The sequence below is a fragment of the Peromyscus californicus genome, unplaced genomic scaffold, assembly GCF_007827085.1.
Source record: "Peromyscus californicus insignis strain IS unplaced genomic scaffold, ASM782708v3 Scaffold_23__1_contigs__length_62951481, whole genome shotgun sequence".
Classification (NCBI taxonomy): Eukaryota; Metazoa; Chordata; class Mammalia; order Rodentia; family Cricetidae; genus Peromyscus; species Peromyscus californicus.
Genome location: NW_026294534.1, coordinates 32,685,232 through 32,697,917, shown reverse-complemented (window position 1 = coordinate 32,697,917; position 12,686 = coordinate 32,685,232). Strand labels below are relative to the sequence as shown.

Genomic DNA, 12,686 nt, shown 5'->3' with positions numbered 1-12,686 from the left:
CTTTATCACAGAAAAGGAAACCCTAAGACACCCACCATAATTCCATGGTAAGACCCTATTGCTGAAGACAGTACACACTATGGTTGTAGGCCATAGAGATATCAATCTCAAACCAATAGGGGAAACTTCCTTTGTTTTTATAATGCCAGACAGAGCTATGAAGGTTGCTGAGAGAGAAAAGACACCAATGATCTTACCCAGTGCTGGATCCTGCATGCCACAATACAGATGGAATGGCAAGATGTGCCCACTGGTGCAATACTGACAGGATTCGAGCCCTGCTCCAAAGGAGAAAATTTCATGCCTGGTACTATAATCTTGATCAAAATCCCAAGGCTTCAGAGGTCTTAAGCCCTAGAACTGAACCTGCTACTATTATTTTTCTAAATGGTCACTGTAAAATTACCTTCTAAATATCTATGTTTATATCCACAGATGTGAGATGCTCTAAGTCTTGGTCAGAAAGGCTTCTTTTTTCAGTGGACAGTAATCATTGCAAAGATGCAAAATTAGTCAAAACATTGAAAAAAACGGAATACTCAGTCCTAAATAGGATCTTTATCAACAGCATCTCCTAAGTCCCAAGGCTCCGGGTATGTCTCGAAAGAGGTGGTAGCAAGAACATAAGGGCCAGAGGATGGAGAAAAGTGCAGTGCAATGCTGTCTTCTAGATATGACATGGTTACAGAACTCAGAAATCCACAGCAGATATAGTAACCCTGCACAAGATCAAGCCAGCCAAACTCTGGCACAGACAGATGGGAGAGGTGCTCTTCAGGCCTCACTCCTTTGTTTAAGAGCAACTGGCATTTGACAGCTGCTGGGGGAGAAAAACTCAGTCTTTTGGAAGGTGTTTCCTTCCATTGGCAACACTCCTTGTGCTCCAGTGGATGACCCACCCATGTGTGCTGTGGGATGTTCTGTATGGCAAATGTGTTGCTCTGATTGGTCAATAAATAAAACTCTGATTGGCCAGTGGCTAGGCAGGAAGTATAGGCGGGACTAACAGAGAGGAGAAAAGAAAGAACGGGAAGGCAGAGGAAGACAATGCCAGCCGCTGCCATGACAAATAGCATGTGAAGACGCTGGTAAGCCATGAGCTACACGGCACGGTATAGATTAATAGAAATGGATTAATTTAAGATATAAGAACAGTTAGCAAGAAGCCTGCCATGGCCATACAGTTTGTAACCAATATAAGTCTCTGGGTTTACTTGGTCGGGTCTGAGCGGCTATGGGACTGGCGGGTGACAGAGATTTGTCCTAACTGTGGGCCAGGCAGGAAAACTAGCTACACATATGTGCAACACTAACTGGACTTAGTGGGGTATCAAAAAAAGAAAGACAGTCTTCTCCTTCGTTGGCCATCTGAAGGCAAGATGGGTCACCAGCAGCTCTACAGAGTTGCTCACAGTTCTGGGCAGGATTCTGGTGTTTTTTCAAGCCTACTCTAACAACTACAGTCTGATCCAGAAATATGAACAAGTTTTGGCAGTGTTTCCATCAGTATGCAAAGGACACAGGTTTCATAAAGTTGGACTAAACAACCTTTCTTGAATAGATTATTCAAGGCCATCTACCAGTGAAAGAGATCATGCAACACTTTGTCATAAATAAAAAAAATTTAGACCTTCAAAGAAAAAAAGACAAAGCTGGGAAGGTGACATGTTAGGGAATATGTGGGGAGTTGGATGAAGGAAATGGGGTTGGGTTTGATATTTCATTTTACAGAACATGAAATTCTCAGGAATTAAAAAAGAAATCATAATTAAAAAAGAAATAAAGGGGTTTCACAATAACATAGATTTCTTCCAGACCAACTAAAGCAGGATCTGTATTTTGTCTGCTTGTTTATTAAAAAGGGTTTTAGTAGGTAGCCGAGTCTGACCTTGAACTCTCAATAACCCTGCCTCAGTCTTTTGATGAATCAGAATCTCTACTTAAAACAGTATTCTATGGGAGTCCATAAGAAACTTTAAAAAGTTTAAGGAGTACTGCCCCCAGCACATCAAATTATCTAGCTAAATGAGAGAACGTTACAATAAAAACTGCTCACATTCCTTCAGTTATATATCAGAATATTTGTGGGGACAAAGAACCAAGAAATCCAAAATTATGTGATTGTTCATAGGGTCTGTCTCAGAGAAAAATAGCATGATCTACTTGAATGGGTCTCTTGTTTAACCAACTTAAGCACGTGATCTTTATCTACAACATTCCAGAGTTTAACTAAAAAAAACCACTTTAAATCTAGAACTTTGGTAAACTTTTAAGAAAAGTATAGAAGAACCTACTTTTTAAAATCAAGTACACATAGCAGTGCTATAAAAAGAACTTCAATATGATATTCAGTAACAAAATTCAATGAAGCACTAGTTTATCTACAAGTAAACCTGTTTTAAAAGTGGTTTTAGGCCGGGCGGTGGTGGCGCACGCCTTTAATCCCAGCACTCGGGAGGCAGAGGCAGGCGGATCTCTGTGAGTTCGAGGCCAGCCTGGTCTCCAAAGCAAGTTCCAGGAAAGGCGCAAAGCTACACAGAGAAACCCTGTCTCGAAAAACCAAAAAAAAAAAGTGGTTTTATTTATGGTAATAAAAAACAACACTGTAGCCAAGCGGTGGTGGCACACGCCTTTAATCCCAGCACTGGGGAGGCAGAGCCAGGAGGATCTCTGTGAGTTCAAGGCCAGCCTGCAGCCTGATCTACAGAGCGAGATCCAGGAGAGGCACTAAAACTACACAGAGAAACCTTGTCTCGAAAAAACCAAAACAACAACAATAACAATAAAAAAAGGACAAAAACCAAACCAACACTGTATTAAGAATTAGAAGCCCATTAAATGACTCATCAAGAATCTAGGAAGAAGACTTGATTAAAATTCAATGTAGTGCCCTGGTATAACACTGAAAAGCCAAAAAAAACAAAGTTCGGTATCTAGGCAATTTTTCAGTAACATAAAATTTAAGAGAACATCTGCCCAGCTGATTCTCGACAGTTGACAGCTGCTGGAAGAGAATCATTCTTCCTTGAAAGTGTTCCCACTATCAGCGTTTCCTGGCCTCCAGTGTATGGCTCCATACCCATACACATATGGGCTGCACTAATTGGAATTAGTTATCCAAAAACGAACGAACGAACGAACGAACGAACTAAAGAAAGAAAGAAAGATGACACTGGAAGGGAAAACATGCTAGTTGGTGGATGTGTACATATATACTATATATATTTCATATGTCTATGTGTGTATATATATATATATATGTATATATATGAAATGAGAAATTTTAAGACGCACAAAGAATAAATGCAATGCTTTAAAATACATTAAATGCTACTTAGGAATTTAAAAACCATAGAGTTAACTAAAAATGGCTGAAGTGGGTCTCAACAATACTTGTACATTTAGCTGTATAAAAATGTCAGCATGTCAAATTAAGAAGCCCAACATTTCTTGTATTTAACTATAAATGCTCAACAAATCTCAAAACTTACCAATATTTTTAACTCTACTTTTCAGCTGAGTAGAATTCCTCTTCTTACTCCTCGATTTGGGAGTTTTGTCTTTAGAAGCCAGGCTGGCCTGGGCAGATGCTTTTCTAGTTTTAAAAGTTTTAGTTACTGTTGTTGGATCTATGGGATCGGGCATACTGCTAAAGCTTTCCAATGATTCTTCATCAAACTGGCGTCTTCTCCTGCTTGTATCTGGTTGATTTTTGCGGTTACTGTTTGTAGCTTTTTCTACAGACACTGCAAATCCAGTCTTGAAGAGTGGTTTTTCTACTACCCGTTCTTGATCATATAACCACGGTGTCTTGGTATTTTCAACTTCCTCTTCAGGGTGTTTCTGATTCCTTACCAATAAAAAAAGTTTTAGACATCACAATTAAGATTTATTTATATCTATTGAAATCTCCATATACAGAATAAATTTAGGTGAATAAAATCATCAGGCTAGAAAAAGTTTCCACAAAAACATGCATTCAATGTGTAAATACTACATATTACAAATTACTTTTATCTTGGCAAAGTCTAAATCAAAGACCTAACATTTATGATGTAAAGAGTAGGAAAGAAAATATAAATTCAAAGATATAAAACATAACAAGCAAAACATGGTAGAAAAGGCTGTGAAAGAGTTGAGCTGATAGTTTGTGAATCTACATGAGTTGCTCAAAGCATTTCACACAAACTGGAACTTGCGAGAACAAATGGCCACTTCACTAGTATACTGCATTACTCACTGAGTAGTTTCTGTTGGTCTAATGTCATTTCTCAAATTGTATCTGCTAAATGCTGCCACTTATTTTAAAAATATACAAAATAAAACTAAATAGGTATGCAGGATTTCTCAGGACTTTTTATATGCCAGTGTACTTATAATGTCTTAAGAGCAAGTGTAAAAAAGAAATATACAACTTTTTATCATAGAGCCTAGCAAATGTTCACAAAGAATATTTTTGGGAGATACTGACCTATATATTTTAACTCAAGAGTCAGAAATTTCTAGCTTATAGAACAAATTCAGCCAATACCTGTTTTAGATGACCTGTGAACTAGGTTTGTTTGTTTCTATTCTTTGGTTTTTTGAGACAGGGTTTCTCTGGGAAGTCCAGGCTATCCTGGAACGCACTCTGTAGATCCAGGCTGTCCTGGAACTCACAGAGATCCCCTGCCTGTGCCTCTCCAGTGCTAGGATTAAAGACATATGCCACCACTGCCTGGCTTTGTTTCTATTCTTAAGAGTTTTATTTATTTTTTTTAATCAGAAAAATATTCCACATATGGAAGTTATACATGAAATTCACATTTCTTTTTTTCTTTTTTGGTTTTTCTAGAGGGTTTCTCTGTGTTAACGGCCCTGGCTAGCCTCACTTTGTAGAGCAGGCTGGCCTTGAACTCACAAAGACCTTCCTGCCTCTAGCTCCTGAGTGCTGAGGATAATGGCATGTGTCACCAAGCCCAGCGAAATCACCATTTCCGTCCCTATAAAATACAGTGAGCACACAGCCTCTCTCATCTTTAGAGATCGTCAGCTTCTGCCTCCCCAGTGCTGGGATTAAAGGCCTGGCTTTTTTTTTTTTTAAATAATAAAAATTGCATAGATGATTGGCTACAACAGACAGAATATGGTCTGCCTGGCTTAAAATATTTACTTGCTAGCACTTTACAGTAAGTTTTTTTTTTTTTTTTTTTTTTTTTGGTTTTTCGAGACAGGGTTTCTCTGTGTAGCTTTGCGCCTTTCCTGGATCTCGCTTTGGAGACCAGGCTGGCCTCGAACTCACAAAGATCCACCTGTCTCTTACAGTAAGTTTTATGACCTTTATAAAACACTACTAGGTCTGAGCTTCCGTATTATCTTTAGTCACTTAACCTGGGCTGTCTATGTTATCTATGATAGTTCAGATTTGGTAAGATAAAGATACCTAATTTGAAATAATTCAAGTAGCTAAAACAAGATATGTAGTTCCACCCTAAACATGACATGGTTAATGCAAAATCAAAGTAGTTTTCATATTGAGGGTGTATAAAACATGGATGATAAAGTGGAAAATCACAATAGGAAGCCTAGTTCACTGAAGCTTTGCATAAATACTCATCGCTTGTGACTCACTCAATCTCCTTTCTAAATGGCAACTAATCCCTGTGTCAAGCTCTGGTGAAAAAATGCTTTCATAATGAAACAAGGAACTTAACAGATAAAACTGTTAGGATAACTAATAAAAAGGAGTCAACAATGTCAGGGAGAGGAAATAATTCCTAGGTGACTATAACACAGGAATTCTAAGATTTATCTATTTATCCATCAAGTGTCCCTCCAAAGTTCATGATTTAATGAACAGTGGCAAATGCTAATTTAGGAAACTGAGACATGTCCAATCAGATTACCAAGTGGGGGTATACTATGGATTACATATTTATAAAGGGGTCAGGTAGAAAAAAATCACAAAGACATTTCTAACAGAATATTGGGTCCAACTGCTATCTAAGTTTTTCATTCTTCTAGGTTTTTGGGTTGTTTTTAAGAAAACCACAACGAGGCTGCAGGCAGGGTTCTCGAAGCTGCCTTGCCTGCTGCTCCTTACTTGTGCTCAATTTGCCTATTTTCTCTGAGAACAAACAAACTAAAAAAAGATTATAGGGATTTTTTCCAAGTTAGCTACCAAAATAATTGTCTGGATTAATGTAATTATAAAACTTATGTATATAGCTGTAAAAATGCCTAAAGAATGATGGCTGGAGCCAGACCTCTTCTTTTACACTACTGTGTCGGAGATTATAGCTAGGGACATTATCATATTAAAAATTAATAAACATGAGAAAGAAAGAATATAAAACCCTAGCCAGGCGGTGGTGGCACGTCTTTAATCTCAGCACTCGGGAGGCAGAGGCAGGTGGATCTCTGTGAGTTCAAGGCCAGCCTGGGATACAGAGTGAGTTCCAGGAAAGGAGCAAAGTTCAGAGAAACCCTGTCTCGAAAAAACAAACAAACAAACAAACAAAAAAAAAAAAGAAAGAAAAAAGAAAAAAAGGAATATAAAACCCTAACTATGGCTGATATCATGTACCATCAAAACTTCCTAGATAAAAGTTTGTTTGACAGAATTTTAGTATGTAGTCCTCACTGGCCTGGAACTCAGTATATAGACCAGGCTGGCTTTGAACTCCAAAGATCTACCTGCCTCTGTCTCTCAAGTACTGGGATTCAAAGGATGTGTCACCATGCCCAGCTAAAAGTTGTTTTTATAATCAAATAATACTCAATATAATAATATCTGAATGGTCTTCAGAGGCTATGAATCAAACAACTATTCCCTAGCAGTTACTATCAGTTTTCAATACTAAGATGGCAAACATTGAACTTTTTAAACCTAAAGGCAAACATCAAATCAAGAATAAATCATACATTTCTGGTGATGTCATATGAATCTCATAAGATACCCTGGACCAAAACTCTGGCAGTTGGACAAGGATTATCAATTAGTTCTTAAGATCGAGGGATATCTATTTATTATTTGATACCAATACTGTATCAAGCTACACAATCACAAAAATTCCCCGTGTCACAAAGTAAATTGTGAGCCACCAATACAGGTCAGCATGTTAAAGCTGCCAAGCCTGATAACAACCTGAGTTAGATCCCTAGGACCCATATGGTATGAAGATAGAACCTACTTACTCTCTCAAATTGTCTTTTGACACCGCCCCATACAGACATGTGCAGGTGCGCGCACATGTAATATTTATATGTAATATTAAAAAAAAAATTTGAGTGAGTGGTAAAAGCATCAATTTTTTTTTTTTTTTTGGTGGCCATTTTAATTTATTGCTTTGAATACAACTGTAAGAAGGTACAGTGAGGCCGTTGTTATTTTCTTCCCCTCTGCTACCGCTTTGTGGTCCAGGAGCCGCTACAGCTTGGGATGGATGCTCTGGAGGTGACAGAGCCTGTCTGGAGAGGTCAAGCCCTGTTGACACAGGTCTTTCCATAGGCCACAAGGTTTGGGCTGGTGGCCCATTTCTATCAAAGCATCAGATTTTGATACAAACAAGTACCTTTGCTTTTCTGCTCCAATAGAAGAACTGCTTTCAAAAGGTTTTGGAAAAGCCATATACTCTGCTTTCCCTGAAGAATTCTGGGCTAATGGCTGTTGCTGTTCAGTAGGTGTAGAAACATTCTGAGAAAAATCTCCAAAATTAGAAGGAAATAAAGGGCTGAAATTCATTCCTAATAAAAACACAGGAAAGAAAAGAATGAAGAAGTACCTTAGCCTTAAATGAAACTAAAATTTATTTTTAAGAGCTTTAACTAACTAAATATCCAGTCCAAACCTATCAAAACAAACTGTCAGTTCAATAAATTAATGCTCATTTACTCATTTACTATTACAGCTCAGTCTACTCCATCTGAGGTATTTGTGATATAAAGTCATTCATGGTTCTCTCTTAAGAACTAGAAGCTGAGGCTGGAGAAACAGCTCTTGGATACCTCCTAAGAACACTGTCTTCCAGAGGACCTGGGTTTCATTCCCAGCACCTACTCAGCAGCTCACAACTGTTTGTAATTCAAGTCTCAGGGGATCCTATGCCCTCTTCTGGCCTCCATGGGCACTGCACGCATGTGCACAAACCCACATTTAACACACACAACACACACATATATACATAATTAAAAGTTAAAAGTTAAATCTTTTTTTAAATCTTAAAAAAAGAACTAGAAGTCATAACTAACAATGCTCTTATCAAATTATCATACGGTGCCAGACTCAATTATAAGTACTTTATATACAATTTCACTTAATATTCAAAATAATGCTATGAAATTGATACTACACTCATTTGGCATGGGTATGAATATTATAAATGTGAAATGAATAACAGATGCATCTTGTCATTTATTGCTTAAAAGCCTACTCAAAGAATGTATGCTATCAATATTAGTCAATATTCATGAAGTAAAAAAGAGCCTGTTCAAGTTTTAACGCCCATACTTTGAAAATCTTGTTAAGGAAATATATTGTGAATATAGATATTAATATTCATGAAGAATTCTCAACCTTTACGTTTTTTATATTCCTTGGCAAATACATTCAATTCTTCTTCCTTCGTGATCAACTGGCCACTTAACTTATTCTAATACTTTCAAGTGTTTTCTTACCATTACTGCCATTCTTTACCCTTGATCAGGCTATCCCTCTTTCCCTAACATCACTATGGAAGCCTTCGAGTCAGTTACTCTTAGCTCCTTCCCTCCAATCCCTCAATAGTACCACAGTATAATCTTCCTGAAATAAAAATCTCATGTTGGGGTTGGGGATTTAGTTCAGTGGTAGAGTGCTTGCTTAGCAAGTGCAAGGCCCTGGGTTTGGTTCTCAGCTCCGAAAAAGAAAAAAAAAATCTCATGTTATTCCCCAGCTCAAAATACTTCTGTAGTCCCTCTTAATTGCAATATAAAGCTTAAGCAAAGGTCTTTGCCCCTCTCCAGCTACATCAATCACTTCCCTGCCTTGGCTCTGAACACTAGGCACACTGAGCTGCCTCTAAATTCTCCAAATGATATTTTATTGCTTTGAAACTCTTAAGTGGTTAAAAAGCTTTTCCCATTTTAATCATTAAGGAAATGACCCTATTCATCCTTTAGCTTAAATACATCTTTTCTAAAACCAACTTGCTCATATTCTCCAAGTATTTGTATCCCTACTATAGCAATCAATGCATTGCTATGAGCATTTATTAACATTATTAACCTTCCTAACTAAATTCTGAATTCTTTTTAAGATTTAATCTTAACTCATCTTTGGATCTCAGTAACATATAGTACCTGGATATCAAGGGAAAACAAAGCAAAGCAAAGAAACAATAAAAACATCTAAAACCACCTTAATAAATAAAACCCTAAACTAAATATACTCACCAAGATATGGCTTCTCCTAAGTACTATCTTATTCATCTTTTACTCCCCTATAATGTTTTGCCTGGTGACAGTAGCCCTTAAACAAGATCCATATCTTTCCCCTGAATAAATAGCTGAGTTTTGTTAGCAGTCGTGCTTCTTAACTTTTCATTAGAGAACAATGTAGAAAAATGTAACTTTAACAGTGTTTCTTGCAACTCTAAAACATGCCAAAAATTCATGCAATACATTCACAACTGATCAAAGTAGAGAATACGTGTCAATGAAGTGCTCAGCCACAAATGGGACATCTATAATGCAGGCCCTACCCACATAGTTCAGGGAACATTTAGGAAGAGGGGACAAAAAGTTTTTACGAACTAGAGTTTGAGGAGGACCAGAGTGAACAGTGTCTTTTGGACTCTTGCTGCATTCATGAACTCACAGCAACTGGGCTGTCTGCAGTAGGCCTATACAAGATCAAGGCAGTCAACAGTTTAGCATGGAAGAGGGAGGGGTTCATGAGCCCCACCTCCCCACCCCTAGCTGAGGAGCTACTGACATAGTGACGTCATGGAAGAGGGAGAATCAGTTTTCTTTAGGGGTGCAGCCCCCAGTAGGTCACCCAAGCTCCAGTGGATGGCCCCACACTCAGGAGTTTATGAGCAGCTACAGCTAAATTAGACTTGGTCATTTTTTAAAAAAGTATTAAAAGTTGGGAGAGGGTGGAGGATGTATCTGGAAGATTAGGGAGGATGACTGGGCAGTGAATATGACCACAATACATTTTATGCACGTAGGAAATTTCCAAAGAATAAAGGTATCATGTATTTTAAAACAGTCATGTAATATGGATGGGGAAGGGGTTCACAAAGTCCTATCCCTTCTTGAAAAGCCACTGTCAATTGACGGCTGCTAAGGGAGGAAGAGAGAATGCTGCTCATACCCCAGTAGACTGCCTACATCCATGCACATAATAGCACACTAAGTGGACTTGGTAGGTTTAAAAACAAAAACAAAGAGTACATGGAGAGTTGGGAGGGAAAAGTGGTGATGTGGGATATAGGAAGAATCAATCCATAGGGAGGGGGAATTTGCTCAACACATTATATGCATATAAAACACCCTGAAACAATAAAAAAGAAAAATCAATATAATACATAAATTATAATTTCAAATTCTTTTTTTTCTTTTTGGGGACAGATCTCATTTAGCCCAGTTTGGCCTCAAACTCAGTATGTATCTGAGAATGGCCTTGAATTCCTAATCCTATTGGCTCTACTTCCTGAGTGCTGGAATTTTAGGCATGTAAATATCATACCCAGTTCAAAATCTTTGCATTTACTTATTTTTCCTTCAGTTTTTCAGTTACCTACCTGGTGCAAATGATGGAAAGTTAGTAAATCCAGGCAGATTCAACAGATTTACAGGCTGTGTTGGAAAGCTGAAAGGACAAAATAAATTGGGAGAAGAGGGGTGTGATGCACTACTGCCTCTTTCTTTGCTTCTAGTTTTTTCTGGATGCTGGCTTTGTTGGCGCATAAGTTCAGTTAGCATTTGTTTTAACCTACAAAAAGTTAAGCCAGTAATTTAAAAGTCAGTTTAAAAGTACCATCAACAAAAAAAGGTCAATTTTAAAAGTCAAACAAAAAGTCAATTTAAAAGTACCATCAACAAACTAAATTCAAAAATAACACATGTAAGAAATGACTGAACAGCACTTAGAATAGACAGACTGCTCTGACCCTACAACAAATATTGCTTGCTCTGCTAGCCTAATTCAATAACTTAGCCAATGGAACAAGTACTGAGCTTCGTTCTAACAGACATAGGTATAAACCAGAACCTAAATTTTTGCCTGCTCACTAATTTACTGTGGTATAATTTATTTACTATATATATATATATATATATATATATATATATATATATATATATATATATATATATATATTTTTTTTTTTTTGGTTTTTCGAGACAGGGTTTCCCTGTGTAGCTTTGCGCCTTTCCTGGAACTCACTTGGTAGCCCAGGCTGGCCTCGAACTCACAGAGATCCGCCTGGCTCTGCCTCCCAAGTGCTGGGATTAAAGGCGTGCGCCACCACCGCCCGGCTATTTACTATATATTTTATCCAACATTAAGTATATAATACAAATTTTATAAACAAAAATCAGGCCTGCAGTAACAGACCTCCTGCAGTTTGGCTCATGCGCCTCTTTCTCCTTGAAGGGACTTGTAAAGCTCTCACTGGGCACTCACTATACAGTATTAATACTTTCAATCAAGCAGATTACCTCTGAACATTATTCTGCTGCCACGTTAGCTGTGTGTAGCACTGGTTCAGCTGGTGCATTATAAGGTGTACCTGAGGAGATGCCACATTGCTTGGCATAACACTGTAAGGACCTGTTAGAAGAGTCTGCAGCAAACAAGATAAAGTCTGTTGGAAAAAAATTTTGGCAATAGTTAACCAATGTGTTGAAGAATTTTGTACTGATTCAAAACTATGCAAATTAAAAAAATACATTTCAAAGATAAAATTTACCTGTTGGTCTTGCATCAAAGTCTGACAAATGTTGACACTGAAATCAAGTTGTTTCTTTAGCTGATTGATCTGTTCTTGCCACTGCTCTTTCTCTTCTATGTAAGAGAGCTCTGATACCCATCGAAGGTTTTCTTGTCGTTGCATGCTGATATTCTGTTGCCTCGTCTTGGCTAAAGGACGGTAATTGCCATCTGCTGAAACAGGGCGATTGTTCTTCCACCTAATGCAGAATTCAGAGCCTTAAGTCATCACATGCGACAACTTCAATTTTAAAATACAGCAACAAACATCAAATCCTAGTCTCTGGACCAGTATTTCTTTCTTCAGTATTAAACATGAAAAAATAGAGGGAAAAAAAAAATCACAGATTTCCAGTCCATTCAATTATTCTTTAACTGCTTTCTAGTCTTTCTCATTTATATTCTTACATTGTAATCTAACTATATTCTACAAAAGAAAACTTTTCTTTGACTAGAGCACTTTTCCATTCTTCATGCTTTATCAAGTGGCACTACTGTATCTAGTTAACTTATTCATAAAGTTTTATCACTCCTAAAAATAACAATGCAGAACAGAGAGGACTGAGCAAGTACAGGCACTTGCCACCAAGCCTCATAATCTGAGTTCAATCCCAAGGGCCCACAGAGTAGAAAGACAGAATCTATCCCTGCAAGGTGTTCTTGCACTCCATTTGTTCACCACGACACATATGCATATACAAAAATGCACACACACACAAAAATATAATTA

The 12,686-nt window shown here is 37.7% G+C and overlaps 1 protein-coding gene across 23 annotated transcripts in view; it reads right to left on the bottom strand.

The window, feature by feature from the left end:
- Positions 1 to 12,686, bottom strand: part of Pcm1 (pericentriolar material 1) — a 100,565-nt gene that overhangs the window by 37,398 nt on the left and 50,481 nt on the right. For all 23 annotated transcript variants that reach the window (XM_052752095.1, XM_052752094.1, XM_052752099.1 and 20 more), the window contains 5 exons: positions 11,937 to 12,156; positions 11,686 to 11,831; positions 10,767 to 10,957; positions 7,554 to 7,725; positions 3,492 to 3,850 (listed from right to left, as the gene is read on the bottom strand). In XM_052752095.1, the coding sequence (XP_052608055.1) occupies positions 3,492 to 3,850; positions 7,554 to 7,725; positions 10,767 to 10,957; positions 11,686 to 11,831; positions 11,937 to 12,156 (1,088 nt within the window). The remainder of the gene's footprint in view (positions 1 to 3,491; positions 3,851 to 7,553; positions 7,726 to 10,766; positions 10,958 to 11,685; positions 11,832 to 11,936; positions 12,157 to 12,686) is intronic.